At 43.2% G+C, this 23,162-nt stretch overlaps 1 protein-coding gene across 11 annotated transcripts in view; it reads left to right on the plus strand.

The window, feature by feature from the left end:
* ARFIP1 (ARF interacting protein 1) overlaps positions 1–23,162 on the plus strand; it is a 90,960-nt gene that overhangs the window by 17,715 nt on the left and 50,083 nt on the right. For 5 of the 11 annotated variants that reach the window (XM_090036410.1, XM_090036408.1, XM_090036409.1 and 2 more), the window contains 2 exons: positions 4,576–4,655; positions 13,823–13,924. The exons of 2 other annotated variants lie outside the window; for them this stretch is intronic. In XM_090036410.1, the coding sequence (XP_089892536.1) occupies positions 4,578–4,655; positions 13,823–13,924 (180 nt within the window). In that variant the 5' untranslated portion in view covers positions 4,576–4,577. Of the gene's footprint in view, positions 1–4,575; positions 4,656–13,822; positions 13,925–23,162 lie in introns of those variants that run through there. 4 more of the 11 variants (XM_090036413.1, XM_090036414.1, XM_090036415.1 and 1 more) reach the window with 1 other exon arrangement.

Below are 23,162 nucleotides of genomic sequence, written 5' to 3' on the forward strand. Positions count from 1 at the left end.
CTACTGACTTATTCTGACCTTGAGCAAGTCACTTGGTAATCATTCAGTTCCTCGGTTTTCTACCTGTAACATGTATAAAGTTAGCATTGTGGAAACAACATTTATAAATAGTGTGAAGTGTTGATCTATTAAGTGTTGAGTATAGACATAACCATGTAAACATTTAGGTAACTTGATGAGAAGCAGGGCATTGAGAGGAAAGTTATGCAGAGTTTGATCGTATCAATCAGAAATTAAAACAGGCTCATTGGCAGCCCTTTATCAGGTGCTCCATCACATCCACATGAACCACTTAAATTTGATGTTAAATGCAAGGGAAAGGATAACGTGGTAAAATATTTTAGTAAGTAAAAATGTTCCAACTGTAGATGCAAGAGGTTTCTTCCTTCAGTAATTTGAACAATATTTTGGAAATTATTGTCTATTGAACAAAATTACTATATTAGCTTTTTGGAATGGTCTTGAGCGCTGTTGAATATTTTTACTTTATAATTTTCCAAGTTGAAGACTTCAAAATGGCTTCCTTTGGTAGTAGGTAAATTTCTGATTTGTTCCTCTCATTGTTTAATGGACTTGCCCCAGAAAATTATTTCCTTCTGCCATGGAGATGGAATGAATTTTTCTTTATTAAACAGAAAACGGAGTAATATTCATAGCTGCAAGCAGTGACTTGAAAAGAAGCAGATGTGCCAATCTCCTGTATGAGTGTAATAAGCCAAAGAACCATGTTAAAAAAATTTTGGGTGATTTTTGGGAAAACATTGTGCTTATGGGTATGGTATGTTTAAAAAAAATCAATATATTAATTTCTAGCTGAACAGTGAAAGTGTTCAAGATGAGCTGGGACAGCCACTGGTTAAGGATTATCTAGGTGTAGCTGTGCCTCTATTCTACTAGGGGTTTTTTCCCATGCATCTGGGCTTTGCAGGCTGCCCCTTCTGCCCCCATTTTCTGCTACATGTGTCAGGGTGTTTAAGTCCTCCCAGAGGTTTAGGTGTTGGCTGTAGCAGTGGTGATCAGGTCCTCTGAGGGCTCATGGAAGAGCTCCCCTGCAAAGCGTGGGGGGTGGGGATGGCCATCCTCACCTGGCACCCATGCAGCAGCTGCCCCATGGTGTGGGTGCAGCATGGCTTGGTAGAGCGCTGTGTGCTGCCTAGGAACTGGCGCTGGTGGGACTGAGCACTGCTGGATGACCATTGGAGCCACCCAAGCTCCTAGACAGCACATGGCCAAGCCACACTGCACCCGCACGACGTGACAGCTGCCGGGCAGGTGCCAAGTGGGGGGGGCAATCTCCGCTGCACCTCACTGCCCTTTGTTGTGTGAGGGGGCTCTGCCACAAGCCCCCCCGAAGCTCTGATTGCTGCTGCTACAGCCAGGGAGTGTGGAGCTTTTTTTTCTTTTCTTTTTTTTTCCTAAGTGCCAGGAGGCTGGGGTGGGGGGTGTGGGGTGGAGGGGCGGCAGCCATGGCGGCTTCTCCTACAGCTCCCCCTGCCTGGAGAATGCAAATGAAAATTGTCAGTGGTGGCAGTCCTTTGATGCAAGGATGACAGTATTCCGGTAAATAGGGTAGTCAGTGAGTCCGTAGATAACTGAGGAAACCCATCTGAGATCTGTATGTTTGCAGACATGGCAAATAATTCCAGGAGGAAGGACTATATTGTAGTGATGTTGAGTCACAGCTCTTTCCCTTTGTCTCTCGTGTATCTGCCTTCATACAGAAGTGAGTTAGCTCAAAATGATCAATATCAATGCCTTGTACATTACCAGGTCTCCCAGTTATAAATTGCATTTCTTCAGATTGGCCTTCAAACTCTTCTTTTGCCCATCTCTAGGGTAGTAACCATTGGTGAGGTGGGAATATAGGACCTGTTTTGGGAACTGGTTGTCAAAACATTGTTATGACATGCCCTGTCCAATGGAGCTGGTGCTGTATAAATGTGGGTTTAGTGCTGGTGGTGTTTACTTGAACCAGAATGCTAGCACGTGTTCTTCTATCCTTCCAGTGATACAGAGGATTTTCTGAAGATGTTGCTCATAGTTATATTCAGAAGTTTTCAGATATTTCTCATATGTAGTCCAAGTTTCATGTCCATACAGCAGTTAAGGAATGACAACAGCCTGGCAGATGAGAAGTTTCGTTTGGGTGCTGATGCCAGGAAAATTGCTCTGTTGTGAATGTCTCTATCAATTTTGTCTGTATTCCTGTGGACAAGGTCTCAGTACTGACTACTACACCATAATGATTAGTTGCTAGGTCTTAGTGATGGACTATTGAGGTGTAAGTAGTGTGGGACAGTGGGCTAGCTCAAGGGTATCAAACTCATCAGGCTGGATGAGGACTGTGGGGCTGGTCTGCAGGCCAAATAAGGCCCACAGGCCAGCCCCATATAGGGCCAACAGGCTGTGGTTTGAAGCATAGGAAAATTGCCAAAGGTTGTGAACATGAGCCAGTTGTTAAAAGGGTGCATGCAAACAAGGAAGCCTGATATGTGGGAAGCTTGTAGCCTGCCCCTATCTTTTGCTTTGTTGAAGAGCAACAATGTGTTTAGAAACTGTGTGGATGTCTGTCATCTTGCATCTATCACCTGGTCCCTGAACAGCTTAATTTTGAGTCCTGGAAGAGGGTGGTGTAAGCTGTGTATGCTGTGGGGAAGTCAGAGGAATCTTCCAGGTGGACAAGGAGTTGGAACACAGGTTTTTTGCTTTCAGGAAGGGATGCTTACTTAGAGGCTCATCACTATGAAAACAATATCTAGAACGGTGATTCTTGACCTTGAGATCTTTTCAAGGGCACCACAGAGTGCCATTAGCATTTGTAGGTGTGAAAACTTGATTCACAAGAGGAAATTGGGAGATTTCAAATATGAATCTGTAGTGTTAAAAATCTTCTGACCTGCTGTAGCCTTTCTGAATTCTTTGGCAAAAAAAAAATTCCCTGTTTTTTTCTGTGGTCAAAAAAATGAGAGAAAGGGCTGGCATTTTGTGAGTGCTTCAGATCTAAAAAGGTTGAGGCGCACTGGTATAGCATTATCAGACCAGGAACAGTACCTGAATTGAGCACTGATTTAAGCAGCTGGATTCTCTCTCAGCAGTGTGGTGAGTTGCTATCGGGCTTATCCGGTATTTTCATACAAGCAACAGAAGGAAAGATTTTTTTTTTTTCCTTCTTTACATATGTAGCTGTGAAAATGCTATAGTAGCATATTCAATTCTTCTTTAAGTGGCTTTTGTTGTATTTGTACCTTGAGGGACTATCCACGTTATCACATTAATGAAGAGTAAAGCAATAATGGCTCAGCAACTGTTCCAGCCTGGTTTTGCAACCAAAAAAGCCTGCATGTTAAACACAAGCTGGATCAATAATTTGCTGTCTTCATTTGGCTGCAGTTAGTTTCTAAACTTCTAGAATATCTGTAATTGGTGAATGGTTGATTGATTGATTGAAATATAGATACCAATTTTTATATAAGCAACCGTGTAAGACTAACTGAAGTTTAAGTGGAATTTTAAATGCTGAGTATTTTACTAAAGGGCAGTTTTAAAATGCAGCTTCTTTGACTAGTCACATTCTTCATTTTCTGATCTTTATATCCACCTTCATTTATGCATAACAGTATTTCTTAACAGCGAAGGAAACATCAAGAGTCCATTTGCTTCCTAGCCAGTCTAGATAATGGGCAGATTTTGCAGGGTTCAGGCACTATGTGTACTATGGAAAAGGGCATATATTTTAGTTTTAAAAAGGGTTTAAAACATGTTTAATTTGCATAGTTTTGTTCACAGATCCAGTGAGATACTTAATGAACTTTATTTGGCCTTTTAGGGTGCCTACATATGAGTGCCAAGCCTGCTCTGAAATGCTAGAATTCCAGTGCATTGGAGCAGACTCAATTAAGTCTACTGTTGTGTGGCAATTGCAGTGCTCCAGCAGCCTCCTGCATGTTGTGCATCAGCAGTTCCCACTCTTAAAAATGGTGGCAGAGGCACTTGAACTAAAGCTGGTTGAATGCCCCGCTGTCATTTTAAAGCGTGGCGATGCTGATGCAGGAGATGCAGCGGTTCTCTCAGAGCCACGGTAAAACACCTCCCGCCCTCCCACTGCCAGAGCACATGTAAAAGTGCCTTTTAAAAATCAGTTACTTAAACTATGTTATACCCAAAACATAATGGTTGCTGTCCAAATGGGAAAACATCTTTTTGTTACTCCAAATAAATGTAGCCTAGTTGGTTATGATTGTACTACTTCTAAACAGCCTGATGTTTTTGGTAGTTTTCTTTCATGGTGGGCAAGAAAGCTGTTTTGGTTACCATGCCTAAAACCACTTAGATGCAAATAGATTAATCTGTTTACATTTTTATAAAATAAATCATTATATTGAATCTTTCTGCTTTCCTGAAAATTAAGAGCAACTGGAATTTAGAGGGAGGATTTTTTTTTTTTTAAATGCAGCAGGGACTCTCAATAGTAAAATTAGTTTCTTAAGGTTCACTCTTCATTAGGGGTATCTGTAAGGTGAATTATCTAAACACTTGCATGAAAATTAATGCATGCATAACCTATTTCATTTTCAGGTATGTCTGAACGTGGCAATGAACTCACCACACTTGATGACTCTCAACCAGCTGCAGAAGAGGTCCAGTCTGACTCTGAGGTGATTGGGTGATTATTTGTATAGCTTTGTAAAATCAACCAATCCCAGTAACAGTTTCAGACTGCCATAAATGCTTGAGATATAGAGCATAATAAAATTATTTTGGCATTGTATATTCATGTGCAAATCTGATTTATTTTTTGGCTTTCTTACATTTGTGTATTTAGTTTCAGATTGCTTTGATTATACTTTAAACAAATGATGTCACTTAGGACCACTTCAGCCAACAGTCTTGAACAGTTACTTGATTTTTAATAGCTGAGTAGATATAAGCAGGGAAGCTAAAAGTAAATGCATGTACTACAAGAAGAGAGATATTGCATATGGTTCTGGATAAAAACTTTAGTATTGTTCAGGGTGGAAAAAAGCAGTATAGGATGTTGTTGAAGGACAAAAATACTTGAATTTGGATCAAAGAAATAACTTGTGGTAAAGCTTTCTCTCAACAGTGGAACAAAAAAATCCACTGTTTACTTTACACCATCCAGGTTATTTATCTTTTTAATAGGGGTGCACTGGTAAAGATTTTTTAGGCCGATACCAATGGCTGATTATTGACCAGCCACATCAGCTAGTACTTAATGAATATGCAGCCCAGCAGCATGGTGAGAAGCATCTGGCTGGTAAGTCTGTTCAGGGGGAAAGGGGTGTGTTGGACGGATGGGGTGTGAGAGGGGGCGCAGACCAAAGTCCCCAAGGTGAGGGAGGGAGTGGGGCTGTGGCTGGGGCAGGGCCAGGTGCTGCACAGTCGGGGTGGGTTGGGACATGAAACAGAACTGTAGCCTGCTCCTCTGAAGGACACAGGCTGATGGGGTGGCTCCCACTGCTGTGCACACCCCAGGAGAGCCATGGGGGGCACTTTTCCCCCAGAGCTGGGCAAGGACAGCTACTGCTGCTGGGGGCTGTGGGCTGCACCAGCCGCTTCCCAGTGGAGAGGCTGGGCTGTAGCTGCGCTTGGGTGGGGCAGGCAGCACTGGGAAAGGGGCTGTGATGGAGGCTACAGCCACCCCAAAATTCACCATAGACCCCTGCCCAGCTCTGCCACCGCCCTTCCTGAGTGCAGCCATAGGGAAGAGACTGGTGCAGCCCCAGCCCTGAGCACACAGTGGAAAGCCTGCCCTCCCCCTGTGCACAAATCCGAGGGGCATGTGCCCACCATGCCTCTCCTGGGATATGGTTAGAGACAGAAGCTACCCCCTCTCCCTCCTCCCCCATGCACTTTGGACAAGCTGCCTGTGGCTTCATCCCACGTACTGCTCCACCCCACCCTGGCTGTGCAGCCCTATTCCCTCCTTCACTGTGGGAGCCTTGATCTGTCCCCCATGCCCCTTCCCCACCCCCATAGACTTAGCAGCCAGATGTTACTCTCTAAGCTGTTGGGCTATACTCCTGTGCACACAGCATGTATTGGTGACACTTTTGGCCACACCTGCCAAAAGATGCCGATTGCCAATAAAGTCAGTTTTCCTTTTATTGGTGCTGATATGATATGGACCAATGTATCGGTGTACCTCTCCTTTTTAATATGCAGGTCCATTTATACTTACTGTTTTTGAAGATTTTTAAGGCATTCATGTTGCACATCCCACTCCCATCACAAACCTTTCCCTGGAGCTAATGTGAAAAAGTGATGTCCTGAAGAAGATTGTCTTTGTGGAACAGTGTGGGCTAACTTTTAAAAATGGGCACTCAGGTGTTATAGCTTGTACTTTTTTTTTTCTTTCTATTGGTTAAAATGGAGTCTAATATTCTAATTCTGTAATTCTCAGAAACCTATTTCACCCTTCAAGGATGGTGAAGAAAAATCAGGAAGGATTAGACCAGTCATCTTATTTGTGTGGATAAGCCTTTGACCACATTGAGTGGAAGTATCTTTCTGAAACTGTGATGCAGATGAGATGTAAATTATTTTGAGTTGGTGTCCAGGTGTGTGTTGAGACGCACAAAAATAAAATGTTCTCACTAGATTCAGACCTGTTTTCTCCAGCAGAACCTGCGTAGGCATCTGGCTTTACACAGACTATTTACCTCCACCCTAATGAAAACAGGTACCCTACAATAGGAATTAAGACAGTGGTTCTGAACCTTTTTAGACTCAAGGCACCCCTGGATAGATTCAAGGCACCCCTTGGAAAATGCAAGTTCTTAGTTTTAATTTGTTTTCTGGCTGCAGAAAAATAATTGAGAAAATCTGTAGCAAAGAATTCAGAAACACCACAACAGGTCAGAATATTTTTGACACTTATGGATTCCTATATAAAATCTCCGGGTTTATTATGTAACTTGTGTTTGCACACCTAAAAGTGCTAATATAGCATGGGCTCCACTCCACCCTTGAAAGGATCTCAAGGCACCCTGATTGGGAATCATTGAATTAACATCTGGAATATGTGACAGTAGGCTTATTCATAGATGATTCCTGCATTTCTGTAGTTCTTGAGAATCTTTCCTAACATGCTAGTTGTTTCAGACAAAGATGGATATTCTTGGTTTCACTGCTGGTACCAGCCATGGTTTTACCTTTCATTTCATGTAGTAGACTTATAGCTGTTAAAGTGTGTGCCTGCCACAATCAGTGAGGACTGTATTCAGATATTTTAAATGGGAAAAATCTGTTCCTTAATGCAGAGACTTTCTTGGCCTTTCTGGTAAACCATGAAAATTGACCTTTTGGGGGTAAGCTGCCTCAATATGACTATCCAGGTTGTAGCCATATTGATCTAGAGGCAAAAGGAATCAGAACTCATGGTAGAGGCAATATCTTTTATTAGATATATTTTTGCAAACATCTGGTTAGTCTAATAAAAGATATCGCTTCTACCATGAGTTTTGATTCCTTCAATATGATTATAGAATTTATTTTTCCTATCATACATAGAATTTGATTCAGTCTAGGAAGAAAGGATCAGCCAGTTCTCAGGTTGATATTGCATAAGCTAAATTGTTCTTGCAAGATGGGTCCTTTTCTTTCCTTTTCGGTGCACAGAACACTAGAAAGGACAGGTGTATCACTAAACTGACAATCTCGGAAAGTAAGGCACATGAAAATAATGAGTAACCCCCCTTTTTCATTGGCTCGGGACAGACATTACACATAAACCAGTTTAAGTAATCAGAAACTGGTTTAAACCTGTAACGGAACAGATGTTCAGTGCACATTAACCAAATTTCAACTTGGTTGAATGTAGTATCAGACTTAACTGATTTGGCTCAAAATGGTTTATACAGTGTCTGTCCCAGACCCCTTGTTGGTTTAAGATAAACCAGACACCCCCAGCATCCCATTCTCTCTGGGCTGGGAGGCGCTGGCCCCACCCCCCTCTGCTCCCTGGCTGGAGCTCTGGCAGAGACTTGCAGGATCTGCCTGGCTTCCCCCAGCCCTACCTCCCCTCACTGCTGAAGCAGGAAATCCCCCCCTGGCCCCGCTCCCTTGCATCTCCCACAGCAGGGACCCCAGCCCCATGGACCCTAGGCATGGGGTATGCTAGCTAACGCTGAGAGGTGTCTTTGTGCATCTCCGATTTCACTGGGACAGGTAGACAGAATAGTAACTGCTTAGGGCTGTTTGGAGTAATCAGTAGGTCAGCTGGTAAGCTATTTAAGAAGAGTTTGAAGTAATGGAGAGAGGCTCTTGTTTTGGTGCTGAGGTGATGAACACTATTATCAGCCCCCTGCTGGCTTACTTGCTTTTCAGTTTGCTGCAGATGGTATAAAGAAGCAGGGAGGGAGACTGAAAAGCTCCGTATCATCAGCAGATATATGCACTGCACACTTCCCCTTGCCTCAGAGTGCTAGCAGGGGACTGGGGTCTGGCAACACTCCTGCCCCTTGAGCAGCCAGTGGGGAAAAGCCTGGGATGGTGTGGGCAGCTCTCCCTAATCAGATGTTCTGCCAGGGCCTGGCCACACCCCCCCTGCTCAGTCCAGTATTGTGCGAGGGAAAGGAAGGCTGTTCTAGTGCCGCCAGAGAGAATGTCTGTCCGGTTACAAACCAGTCCAGCCAGCCAGGTTAGACTAACCTGCAAAGATTGAATCAATTCAGATTCAGGCTTTTTGAATGTCTGTCAGTAGCCTATAAGACTAAAGCATGTCCTCCTAAACTTTTTGGAGGGGCTACTCCTCTATGATGTAAACTGACGAGAGCCTGACAAGGACAGGCTATGGGACCTGAACCTGTTCAGCCTCCACAAGAGAAGGCTGAGGGGGGATCTTGTGGCCTGTTATAAACTAGTCAGGGGGGATCAGCAGGCATTGGGGGAGTCGCTGTTCCCCTGAGCACTGCCAGGAGTGACCAGAAACAACGGTCACAAGCTGGCAGAGGGTAGATTTAGGTTAGACATCAGGAGGCGCTACTTCACGGTCAGGGTGGCTAGGATCTGGAACCAACTTCCAAGCGAAGTGCTGGCTCCTACCTTGGGGGTTTTTAAGAGGAGGTTAGATGAACACCTTGCTGGGGTCGTTTGACCCCAGTACTCTTTTCTGCCATGGCAGGGGGTCAGACTAGATGATCTGCTCAGGTCCCTTCTGACCCTAGAAACTATGACAAGGTGCAATTAAGTATGTTCAGCACCTCTCTGGTACAGACCATTTGAGAGTGAAAAACTTGTAAAATGATGTGGTGTGCTGATGGCTTTTCTGACTGGATGAGAACTCGTATCCAGTTTTATATTTTTCTGTCAGCACAGAGACCTACGAAATAACAGAAACTTCAGGAAAGTCAGTTGGAATTGAAACCATCTTTTGTTTTGCTTAAACAAGAAGATCTGCGTTTGCATTATTGTGGAAAACAGAACTTCTTCATTCTTTCGGCATTCCATAATTATAGGTTTGTAAAGTTAACGTCTTGAAAATCTTTTTCCATGTGTCTAGCATGTTTGAAAGTCAAACCCCAGATCAGTTTGTTCTCGTTTTTATTATTGATTGATCAGGAAATCTCTATTGCAATTTTATGAGATCTTGGTAAGAATACCTTCCTGAATTCTCTTATGCTTATAAAGTACTTTATACATTGTTTATATGACTACAGAATATCTCTAGGCACTATTTTGTATTGGAATATACGCAAGATAGAAAGTGTGGTAAGTAAATCTTTATTTATGATCTTGTGTTAACCTGGCAGATGTTACAAGAAAAAGATAAAAGGCCCATAACCCTCAAGTGCAAAGCAGCACGCATCACATACAGCGAAAGCAGAAGCCATTTTTCTCTGCTTCTACATAACCTTCCCACATCAAAGTAGATTTTGTTTTCCGAGTTGCCCAGTTTTGCGTGCAGGCCACAGGGTAGATTTATAATGATTGTACATATGTTGGGATTATTGGAGCTGTAAAAAAAAAATAAAAAATAAAACCAGTGGAATGAGACAAAACTAATTCCCTACTATCCTGTGACAGCAGGACAGAAATACAGCATTAGCCAAAGAGGACTGAATGCTAATGTGTATGTACAATGTGAGTGCCACACGAGGGTGCTCTCAGATTGTACAATACATTACCATTTTTTCTCTGGGCTTCTTGGATACATTTAAAATAGGATTGGGATTGTAGAATACTTTGTAGAGCAGTTTATAGATGGACATGTGCTTTATCTCACTAGAACTAGAGACTAATGTATTTGATATACATAATCTGTTACATACTTAACATACTTAATCTGTTAACATAATGTATCACAAGGATTTTATATAGGAAATTTTCATGTTTTAGTCTTATCTGCCACATCTTGGTAATGATTTTTTTTTTTTTTTTTTTTTTTTTTTTTTTTTTTTTTTGAACCAATTCCTCTGCCATTCATAACTGCATGAATCATCTTCCCTTTCACTGATCAATTGAATAGCATTCCTTTAACAACCTTGGAAGTTGCTCATGTGAAAATATGTTAGTGAAGCATTTGATGCACCTGTTACTTTCAGTGTTACTTTAGCAGCTGGGAACAAGTACTGTGCGGTTGGCAGGATCTTCAAGGACAGCTAGCTAAGCTGCAGAAAGGCAGATGTGATCATTTTATTTTTATTGCATTTCATTAATGAGGTTTTTGGGCCTTTTAAAGGATCAGCTTAGAAAGAAAACCTGTTATTTTTGAGGCTGCTTATTATGTACTTCAAAGTGCTTGGCACTCTGCAAGAGTCAAAATAAAAATCATTCTTTTTTGAGGAGCTGTGTCATATAACACATTGAGTTTGTCCTATAACTGGGACAGACAGCTTTTCTTGCCATTTTAAATCTAATAGTCACAACCTTATTTATAGACTTGTGAAAGACAAAGTTAGTTAGGGAAAAAACAACTTTAAATCCTTTTAATAGCAGTGGCCAATTCTGGTGCTTAAAAAACTTGATCAGCTGCTACACACTACACTTTTGGTATTTGGCCTTTAGATAATCTCAACTCAGCCTTTTAAGTACCTTTCACTATTTTGGTCCTACTGACTTGGAAACAACTTTATTCCTTTTACGTTTTTGAGAGGATGGAGGAGAGAAGAAGGCAGCTCACTTTTTCAGGTGATCTTCACCTTGGCCCAAGGAAGCACCTGATAAGAGCAAAGAAACAAAGTTGAAATAGTCCAAGGTAAACTTATTTCATGTTTCCACAGAGGAGTTTCTACTCTTCTTTTGTTACAAGACGACTAACCCGCCCCCCCCCCCCCAAACCGCCTCCCCAAAACTTGGAATCTCCCATTGCTTTCAAACAAGAAATAGAAAAAAAGAAGAGTGCAGATGCACAAGAATTCCTCAAACCCTGGTAAAATACTGCTTTATAGTATGAAGAGAGAGGAGCAGGAGCATGGGAGAAGGAAGAAGAAAGAGGAATCTGTTGTACCCTTAGTGCACAGAAGTTCCCATGTTAGGGAGTTAGCAAGAATCAGCCAGTACACTGTAAATTAATCTCCAAGCTCTCTGTGCCATAATTACTTCTGTAGTTAAGTTTGTTGCAGTTAAAAGCATCAAGCTTCTTTCCACAGCCAGTTAGAGTCCTTGAAAAATATAAAGTTGTTAAAGCAACCTGCTGGTGCTAAATAAAATTGTTATGGCTAGTACACAATCCTGTGCACTGCACTGCAAGACCATACAGGCTCATGTTAGACGATCTTGAGCACATTTTTACTCTGATGAAAGCACAGTTGCAGGTGTTGTTCATTTTACTGGCTAGCTGCCTTGTGCTAATGCAGTGCACTTCCTGAGCCACGTGGGAGGGCAGAATGGAAGCTCAAGATTTGTTTCTTATCTTGGTCCCAGTTTCCTTGGCTGGTAGAGATTGGCAATACCAAAGAAGCAGTGTCATCCTGGTTTGCTGAGATAGGGAGTTACCATCTTGTTTTGTTTCACCTTTCACTGTGCTGCTTGAATTTTGGTGTCTCCTTCAATTTAAGCTTTGAAAATCCATCCCGTGATGGAGAAACATGGGAATTCAAATGCATGCATCAGACACAAGTAGTGATGGATTAGAAAACTCAGTATTACTTTGATCTAGGGAAGGTCCTCTTGATCTAACTGAAATGTTCCTTGTACCAAGGTACGCAATCAGCAACACCATTGAAATGATGGAGGAAATGGGAAAAATATTCCGTTGAGCATGAGGGAGGTTTTGTCAGCAAGAGTTATTATGCAGGTTACCATAACCAAGTTTGTGTAAAACCATTGAACCACATCAGTTTTTCCATTGGCTACACTTTATTGGAAGAGCGGGTAGTACTCTATTTTTCAATTGTGATCGATCCGTTGTTTCGGCACAACCTTTTATCTGGAAAGCCAGATGCTTTAGGATTAATAAGTCTGTTGGTTTGGCTGTTGTAAGTAAAGTACAAAGTAACTTGCAAGTAAGTCTTCAGTGTTCTGCATCTCATTTCAGGGGGGAGAACAAAGACAAAAATCTGCTGTTGTGTACACATATCATTTTCAGAAAAGTGGTAAAAAGATTTCTCTATCTAGCTTCATGTACCATTACTGTAACAAGATGAATGGATTTTAGCTGAATAAACCAGTTGCCAAAAGGTGTACCACAGGAAGATCTTAAGGGTAGCTTGTGTGTGCAAAGTGTACCTTCCATGTTACAGGTGTGCTGTTCTTTTACTTTGTTTGGAGGCTCCATTTTTTATATGTAATAAACTTCAGCCTTCCCTAGTAATTGGAAAAGAAGATGCATCTGTTCTTCAGACTTTGTAACTGTTGTAAGAGGGCTGCTGAGAAAAGGTTGTCATCTCATTCTATTTCTTCCTTGCAGCTTTAATTTGAATCTTCATTTGGCATGAATGACTCCAGCAATTACCTCTGTTGCTGCTTATAATTTTGAGGCAGAAGTAATATGAAGCTGATATTATTCTTGAATTTCAGTAGATCTGACATTCTGAATGGCAGGAGTGAGTTGGTTGACTTTGATCTGATGCCAGTGACAGAGCCAAAAGCATCAACAGACAGCACTAAATTATGTTGTTCCATATATCTACACAAGGGCTGGAAATATGACTAGTTAAAATGAAAACTTAAATTCTGTACACACTGTGATTAATGTTGCTGCATTCCCCAGGCCATGCTTCTTTATTTGGCAGTAGATTTTTTTCTTTCAAACCTGCCTCACTTTATTGAATATGTAAGGTATGCCAAGTGCATTACAGTTATATATGAGAATTAATACGCCCTGTTTTTGGACTGATTTGCTATTTAGAAGTATAAACACTTTCCTATTCAGGGCTTTTAAGATGTTATTCCTCTTGGACTCTGATTTGGTCTCAGGTGAACTGAAATGACACTTTTTAATTACCATTAAAAAGCTATCATGACACTGAGACAGAGAACAAAAAATTTGAAACTCAAATTGTGAAGCTGCCGAACTATTGGGGGGTGGTTTGCTAGCTTTGTGTCATGTAACAGTTAGGTTTTGGGATGCAGTTTTGGGATGCACAAGGACTTAGCATATCTAAGTTGGACGCTTATCTTTCTGGGAATCTTTGACCCCAGCTGACTTCCTGCCCCTGGGGCGGGGGGCTGAACTTGTTGATCTTCCGAGGTCCCTTCCAGCTCTAATGTCTATGAAATCTAAGTAATGCTACAGAATTAAGATCTGAGTTTAGAAGTGGCTTATATGTATAATCAGTAGTTGATATCTAGTCCATGTAGAAATCTAATAATGTTCCAATCTAGGCAAGTACTAACCTTTTCTTTTTACACGACTTAGGTCAGTGCAATGGCTCAAGAGTCTCCCAAAAATTCGGCAGCAGAAATTTCTGTAACTACCAATGGCCAGCTTGAAGATTCTCATGAACACAATTTTAACAGGGTAAGATATGTCCAGAGCCTCTTTAATTAAAAAGTACCATTAAATCACTATTGAAAATCCGATTTATTAAATATTGTGGTCACATATACTACATGTAGTCTGATGTGTTTCCTTAGAGCTATGGAAAGGTAGAGTGCCTAATATTTTATCATGCCATAGGAATGATGTTGGAGACATAGGAAGGTTAGATTACAAACAGCTTCATAAAGATAGTTTGGAGGTATATTTTTTGCAGAATTTGACAAAGACTTTCTCATAATCAGTTTACCAGGTGTGTCAGTTTCAGAATTATTTGAGCTAGTTTAAGTTTTCAGATAATCTGCTGGCTGTGTTGATTTGTTTACTCTGACATGTTAAGTTAAAAGCAGCAGATATACATATGGATGCAATTTAAATGTCCTTAGAAGAAGTTTAAAAATAAGTAAATGCTTGTAGGTATCTTTTGCTACCTTTCATAAATTCACTTAACTTCTAACTACATTTAAGGTTGAGTTGTATTAGAATTCCTATTATAAAAATATTCTTTGGGTCAGATTGCTTTAAATATCTGGGATTTTTTTTCTTCAGTCAGACTTAAAATGAAAAAATGCATTGAACAAAATGTCTGTGAACAGTACCTTAAATCTTATTTCCCTGCAGTTGAAGGGGCTATGTGGGGAGATTTAGGTGGAATGTCAGTTATTTTTTTGGCAGTCTTTTGATGATGACTTTTTAATAGAAAGACTCCTTGAAGAACTGACAAGTAATAGTTCAGGTTTACAGTGGATGAAATCCATCATTTCTTGAAGTCTAGTAGATCTTACAAAAAACCTATAGTACCTTTATGTCAAAGTTATTTTACTAGTTGCATTTCTGGTAATCTGTAGCAATGAGAGCTGCTATTTATCTTCTATTTTATAGTCCAGCATTTAAATCGCATCAAGTTTTAAGATTAAGGATGTATAAGGATTATATTTGCAAGAGTTTTATCTATGGGAGGCTTGGAAGCATGTATCTTTTAAAATTGGTACTTGTGTAGCTCTGCAGGCACCACATCCAGCTTATAATATTAGCAGCTTTTGAAGTTCCAAAGCACCAAAGCAGATTACTCCTGCAGAATTGAAATCAGAGGTGGCAAATTTAAAATTAAATGAAACTGCCTGTCTTACAAGTGGCGTTTTAAAGCTAGAAAAGCAGAATACCATACTTACTCAAATCTAAGACAAACCTGATGCCCCCCCCCCGGAATTAGATTTGATACATGGAAAATGTAAAAAGTTGTTATAATTTTTCATATATCGAATCTAATTATTGGAGGGTTGTCTTTAATTCATCCCTTCCACTGCTCCAGGGGGGCAGGTAGTGTGGGGAGGTCAGTCAGCTTGCAGCCTTCTTGTACCTGCCCTCCTGCAGCTTTGGGTCCCCATTCCCAGCCTCTGCTCCCTGCTTCTCCCTGCCACCTCTGCTCCCTTGCAGTCTTGGGTCCTTTCTGCTCCCCCCACACTGGTCCTTTTGACCCAGCCTCTACTCCGCACTGGCAGGTTCCATCCCTGTTTTAGCCTGGGCACATAGCAGCTAAGTGGGCTGTGTGCTGCTGCTATGGGTCCAGGCTAGGCCCATGCCCAATGCCCAAGGCTGCAGCATGCACAGAACATCCTGGTATGGATCAGTGGTGAGGGAGAGGGGCAGGTAGGGAGCAGAGGCTGTGTGAGGGGAGGAGGAAAAGGTTGCAGGAGGGAGATGGTGGGGTGCAGAGGTGGTAGGGAGACAGGCTACAGCTGTTTCTGACCCCAGGTTAGCGCTAGAGCCCAAGCCACAGCAGCTACCTGCTACCCAATGGCTGTCATGTGTGGTTCTAAGACGAGGGGCTTTCCCCCCATGTTAAATGGGGAGACAAAAACCTTATCTTAGAATCAAGTATGTACAGTAGTTCTATTTGCATACAAAGTTGAAGAATTGTTGCTCTAAGTATGAGTGTTATGGAGTGTCTGAAGGTATCAGGAGTCTTCACTGTTTAAGCTGAAGTACAAAAAATGGCAAACATTTTAAAATCTGTATCATTTACCATTGGTATGCAGTTGCAGTTCCCTTCAACATTCACATTTTTTTAAATGACTTTTCTTGTTCTTTTCCTTGACTGTCCAGCAGAGTATGCTGTGCTGCAAGCCACGGAGCTTTGGGTATTTCTACTTCTAGATGGAAAATTCTGGGGCTGGTTCCTTTTGTACAGTTCTGAATTAGCCACAAAGCTTAATTTTATGAGAGCTTTTCAAATGCATCAGTATTTAACATCCACAGCTGTGAATTGGGGATCTCTATATATTTTTTTTTATACCTCCCCATCCTCACATAAAATAAACCTCTATTTCCAAGCAGGGCCCAGAAATTAGTTCTGAGTACCATCTAATGGATCCCTGATTAAAAGAAGGTGCCAACCTATGTTGGTTGGATTATATATTTTGAAAATTATGTTCACAGGCATTTTTATTGTCACAGGGTAAGAATGTAGGGATTGTGGCTGTCAAAAGGAATGAAACTTTGTTTGGTACAATGCACGTGACAATCCAGTAGAAAGGTATAAAACAAGTACTATTTTTATCTCCAATTTGTCACCTTTTTTCTTGTCTCCCTGGATATGTTCTTCTGAGCTTTTGTGACTATGCTGTTAATGTGCACTTCAAAGGTATAGATGCTTCGGATGTGAATTGTAAGGTATCTGTTTAATGGCACTAGAAGGTTACCAGAGTCTCTTGAAAGGTTGTGAGCTCTTAGTAAAAATACCTTTGTGAATTCCTTTATGCTAACAGAATAGTTTAAAATGCAGTCATCTGGATATATCCTGGATTAAGATTTTTAATAAGCACCCCTGATGCAAGAGCAAGTGTATGTGTGTAAAATTTGTGGATGACAGAATTGAATAATATTGGCAATACTGACGAAGACTGAATTATTGTATAGAAATAATTAGATAACCATGTGGAGGGGAGTAATAGAAATTGATTAAAATGTAATGGTGCAAAGTCTTGTACTGAATTACTGATGCCAAAACATTGGATGTAAGGTGGAGGCTCATAGCCTGGAAATGAGAGGATGAGAGGGATCTGGGTATATTGATCAGTTTTAGGATGGTCATAAGTTAGTAGTGTGGTGTAGCCATGAGAGGCTAGTGCAATTCTAGGATATCAAGTTAGATATTTTAAAGAGGGGGAAATCATCATACCACTGTACAAAGGGTTGGTAAGATACTCTAAATCAATTTAACTCAACCCATGGCTTGCGTTCCCAAAAGTGGGTCACAAGAATATATGAAAGGGTTGTGAACAAACTTTATAAATGGATCAACAAACTTTAAAAAAGGATTCTCCTTTAAAGGAAAAAAATGTGGTAAACCTTGCCTTTTCCCTTGCAGGCTGTTAAGAGTTCTAGCCTACAAGGGGCAGCTTGCTGCCCCCCTCTCTATGTCCCATGCAGCCACCCCTTGCCCCACACAGAGGGGCAACAGGTTGGGAGTGAGGGGTACTAGGTCGGGTCTGGCCATTCAGGTTTACAAATGGGTCCTGGTACAAAAAAAGTGGAGAACCTGTTCTAAATGATACATCAGGACAGCTAGATCTATTATATTTAAAACAAAAAAGCACTAGGGGTGCACCGATAAAGATTTTTTTGGGTTGATACTGATGGCCAATTATTGATGAGCCATATCAGCCAACACCAATCTGATTGCCAATATGCACCCTGGCAGCTTGAAGAGCAGCATCCAGCTGGTAAGTCTGTTGATGGGGAGGAGGTGTGGGGGTGCAGATAGAAGCTGCTGCAGTGAAGGAGGGAGTGGGGCTGGAGCAGAGGCAGCCACTGCCCAGCCAGTGCGCGGCATGGGAAAGGTGCAGGTGGCTCATCTGAGGGGTGTAGGGAGAGGCGGCTCCCAACGCTGCATGCATCCCTCAGAGAGGCATGGGGGGCACATGCTCCCTGGATCTGTGCACAGGGTGAGGGCAGGCTGCCACTGGGGCCGGGGGCAGCACCGGGCTCTTCCCCACGGGGGGGGGCTGGACCAGGGCTGTGCTCAGGGCGGGTGATGGTGGTGCTGGGAGGGGGGAGCTATGGCGGGGCTACGACAAACTGTAGCCCGCCCTCCCAGTGCTGCCATGTGCCCCAAATGCAGTCCTAGCCCAGTCCCCTGCCAGGAAGAGCCCGGCACTGTGGCAGCCCACCCTTGCGCTACACACAGACCCGGGGGGCACATGCCCCCCATGCCTCCCCTGGGGGTGTATGCAGCGGAGCACCTCTAAAAACACCATTTAATTAAAGATGTAGAGAGGGCCTACTAGTATAGTGAGAGGAATGATTCATGTGTCTTAGAAGCAGTTAAAAGAGCTTAGCTCATTTAGCCTCGCAAAATGAAGGTTTGAGACTAGGCATGACAACTCCATAAATATGTCTGGGGAACTGATTACAGGGAAAGAAAAGAACTATAAGTTTAAGGGTAATACTTGTGTAAGATAAACTGGACACAATTTGTTCATGAATTAATTGAGGTTAAGAAATCTCCTTCTAATTTCCAGTCATCTGAAAAATGAAGTTCTGGAAAAACAGTGAGGAGCAAGGAACCTGAAGTAAGGTTGAGCATGATAAATTAATTGAAGTGCTGCTATTTTAGGATACAGGGTTTTAATTGCTACTATGTGAGGCTTTGGGCGTTTGTTTGGTTTTGTTACTCCTTCAAAGGGGTTGAAAGGAGATGTTAAGTTCTGTGGCACTGAATGGGAGGGAGGTATCTGATGGTGTAGGGCTATTTGACTTTGTTGATGATGTCAGGATCCACTGGCAGAAGTTGAACTGACAGAAAGTGGTTTTGGGGTAAAACACAATGGGCACCTATACACGTGCCTGATGCGTTCTCCAACGCAATCTAAATAGAATGTCTCAGAGCAGACTTGATTAATCGAGTCATAATTGTATCAAGACTCTGTTTAATCAAGTCTGCTGGAGCGTGCTAATTAGCATGCTCCAGCAGCCTCAGCATCACATGTATTCAGCATCCCTGCACTTGAAAATGGCAGCGGGGACTCTTTAAAATTCGTCAAACAAGTTTTAGTTGAAGCATCCCCATCGCCATTTTGAAGCATGGGACACTGAATGCACAAGACGCTGTGGGTGCTTTAATTAGAGAGGCTCTCAGGAACACATGTAAAAATGCCCAGTATTACAGGATTTGTATGTGCCATTAAGGAGGCCCACTTTAAGTCAGTCTGAGAGTTTGAGTATTAGGTTTCCTTTTTATGTTAATCCTCTTTGCTCTTTGGTTTTTAAGATCCTTATAATACTTGTCTTGCATTATACCATGTTAATCCCAGGCTTTAAGGCTGTCTGCAGGAGCCAGGAAGAAATTTTCTTACCCCTTGAAAATACTGTTTGGCTTCTGGTTTTCACTTCTCTCTGAAGCATCAGGTACTGACCAGAACAAGTTCTGAGACATTTTCCAGGCCATGCCAATGCTCAGAGTGGTGCTGGAAAACGTCTTGGGTGCCTGGCAGATTTTTGCACAGGTGTTGGAAATAAATGGATCTGCGGTTAGAAGGGAATTTTTCCCCCAGGTGAGAATACTATGGCTGTGTGGCTTTTTTTGCCTTTTCTTGCAGCATATGCTGTGTGATCCTCTTCATAGGATCCTCTGAGCATATTAGTTAGGAATACATAACAAGTACCATTATTGCATGGCCTAAGATTGCGAGGAGGGGTGTGGCATGTTGGCATTGGTGGTGAATTAAGCCATGTAGATTTGTTACATTTTCTACTGGAAGTGTATTGCCTTTTTCCCTGTAGAAATGAAAAGCATATAAGCATGTGTTCATTTTCTCCATTGGGAAACATACCTCTTCTGAGAGAATATTTTTCCAGATTGCAGCCCACAAAATCTCTCTTTGAGAGTTTCTCTTGCAAGAACAAATGCTTCCTCAGTGGTTTTCAACCTTTTTTCATTTGTGGCCCCCTAAAATATTTCGAATGGTGGACACCTTTGGAAATTTCAGATGGAGGTGTGAATCCCATTGAATTCTAAGTGTGGGTATTCATGTACTTTTGATTGATCCTAGTCATCTTTTGCAGACCCTTTAGATGTACCGTATTTTCATGCATATAGCCCGCAGGCTATACATGTTTTTACAAACTTGACAGGTAGGTGTGGGCTATGCAGAGTCTTTAGAACAGCATAGCCCATCCCCGCCTGTCCCCAGCTGCGGGCTCCAGCTCCAGTGGCTGTGCCCAGCAGAGTGCGGCTGGAGGCGGCAGCAGGGAGCGGGCCTCTGCAGGGGAGGGGAGTCTGAGGACTTCCAGCGATTCGCAGACCACAGGTTGAAAACCACTGCTTTATATGTTCCCATGCTGGTCTGGTTTGGAAGGAAATGGAAGCATCGGGGCTGCACTTGGCTGGGAGCTTTGCCTTGCTGCTTTCCTCCTCTTCTGGACCAGCAGTGGGGCAGTGTTCCCCACCTTTTCCCCATACCTGGGACTACCTGGTCTGGGAAACAGAGTGGAGGCTTTGCCACCTGTTCCTTCTGCTCTCCGGGGCTGCAGGTGTTTTCTTTGAAATTTGGAGGGGGGTGGGGGGTAGGAGAGGAGCTGGTGTGCACAGCCCTGCTACTCCAGTCCCCTTGTACCCGGGGAAGTGGTGTAACTTGCTATCTGTGCTTTCCCCAGACCTGTGAAGAGGGCAAGGGAGGGGGGCAGCTGCAGGCTAAAAACCTGTATTGCTCCCTCTCCCAGAATGATTTCTAGTGAGAGAAATTTCTTTAGAATTTCTGTAGAGGGAAATCACTAGAAATGAATCTATGTTTATAGTCTTTGCGTCCTCTTTTCCTGTGACTGTAACATCTTGAGGTTCGGAATTTGTCATTTCACTAAAGATTCTGTGGCGGAATGCTGGGCTAGCGGTTCTGGCACCTCTTGGGGAGCCGCGGGCTTTGCGGAGTGGGCGAGCGCGCGGCTTGTGGGGCGGGATTGGAGGTAGCTTTATAGCCGCCCTTGAGGTTCGCCGAGTTGGCACAAGTAGACGACTTAGAGTAAGTTGTTAGTTTTCTTTGTAATAAGTTTATAGGATGTCCGTTGGTTCATGAGGTTCCAGAGCCAGCCCTTGTGTTCCAACACTGGAACCAGTCCAATGCTAGGTGCGGCTGCCAGCTCCTTAAGTCCCAGAACTGGTCAACGGCTCATTGAGAGGGGTTGTTAGTAGTAGAAGTTATTACAGAGCAGATATAAGGTAAAACAAAAGGTTTTATTCACTCACCTGGCCTCACCCTCTTACGAATAAGAGGGGAGGCGGGTTGGAACGAAGTTGCAGTAAATATAAGTATAGCGAGCATAGATATGCTGTTTAAGCTACGATGAGAGGCAGTCGAGAAGTGGAGTCTCCGATGTTTCTTCAGTTACAGCATGCCGGATACAAAGGGGGTCTGTTGGTTCACGGAGTTCCAGAGCCAGCCCTTGCGTTCCAACACTGGAACTAGTCCAATGCTAGGTGTGGCTGCCTGCTCCATAAGTCCCAGAACTGGTCAACAGCTCATAAATGGGATGTAGAATATAAACTGTAACGAGGTGAGTCGATTGTCGGGTTTTCGAGGCCTTTGTTTTCGCTGGGATATGCCCAGGCGGGGAGGCTGAGAACCGGTCTGCAGGGTGATCAGGCCTACAGAGTTTTCCAGTTGTCGTCTCTACTGTTTCCTGCTTCTTTGCCTCTTTATAGATGTTGGTTGGACTGCCTCTGTGACACTAACTATGATATAAGCTAAGCATACAGGGATAGGATAGTTTCTTTTACACAGTAATTGCTAGGAAGACTTTCTACATAAGTTTCATTTCTGCAGAAATAGTACTTCTAGATAAGAAATGAAATTTACAGAATGCGCGTGTGTAGCTTAATGCCAGCGGAGAAAAGTACAAAGCGCTCATTTTGATTAACAGTCAAGACTTCAAGGTTACATAAATGTGAGAATGCCATGCGGCAGTTATACAGAAGAAAAAAAAATAAAACAGTTACAGATTCTAAGTGTGTAGTATGGTGTTAGAGGTTGTTTGTGGCCCTGACATCCAGGGAGGGTCTCAGTAGATGGGACTTTTTTGGACTAAATGTCTATTGCATGGTTGCCTGCAATTTTGGGATTTAGGATTCTGACCCAGGTAGCAGAGTGAATAAAGATCTAGCAGATGCAAGCTTTTGTTGAGGGCTGACTCTATTGTCACAACTAGTTTCTGCTCTGGAAGTGTGTTCTTGTAGCAGCAAACTGCCATCAGGCACTTACTGGGGCCTTGATCTGGTCTTGGATGTGCAAGTGGATACACAGATCTACTTCTGTTCATGCACAAGCAAAACTAGCGCTTGATTTTTATTTTAATACTAGCAAATTGCCCATCAAGAATGATAGATTTCAGGGAGCATTTAAATGCCCCCTGCCCCGTGTTTACATGGCACCGGGCTGTGAAGGGTTGGCTGCTGGACTGGAAGTCCAGAAATGAAGTGTACTGCAGAGCAACCCTTTTTTATACTGAGTATAAAAAAGAGTTGGCCACAGCTCTGTAGTTTGTCAGCCCGCGGACCTGTCTGTGGGCACTTCGGGTCTACGGTTTACTGGTCTGCAATTTAAAAGGTTGGGAACCCCTGATGTAAAGACTCCCTCCACCACTGCCACCTCCTCTTCCAGCCTCCAGTGCAGGGGCTGTCTCCCCCTGACTGCCTCTGCCTTGCAGTGGGACTTCCTCTTCCTTCCCCTCCCCTCCACTCTCCTCCTGCCCTGCTGCCTCCCCCTCCCTGCCAGCTGTTGTCAGGGCTGGAAGGGGGGGAGGTGCACTGCCACCGTGACCCTCCCTGCTATCCTTCCCTTCCTTCTTTTCCTGCTTCCTGCCCTAACAACAGCTGCCACCATGACCCCCGCCTCCTTCGCCTCCCTGCACCTGCCTGGGTCCGCGCAGCCTTCCTCCCTCACCGCGGCCTCCCCCTCCCTGCTGGCTATTGTCAGGGCCCCCTTCTCGCTCACCTCTCTCTCTCTCTCTCTCTCTCTCTCTCCCCTCCCTCCCCCTTCCTGGCTCTGAGAACAGCTGCCATTGTGATTCCCCCCTTCTCCTCCCCAATCCCCTTCCTCCCTCCCTCCCTCCCTGCCACCCCCCTCTCCCTTCCAACTGTTCTGGGGGGGGTGTTGGGATGGGGGGGTGCTGCTACTGTGACCCCCCCCCTTCACCCTCAGGCAGGAGGTGTGGGAAAGCCCTACTG

Source organism: Crocodylus siamensis, chromosome 2 (assembly GCF_052110815.1).
Source record: "Crocodylus siamensis isolate JL-2025a chromosome 2, ASM5211081v1, whole genome shotgun sequence".
NCBI lineage: Eukaryota > Metazoa > Chordata > Crocodylia > Crocodylidae > Crocodylus > Crocodylus siamensis.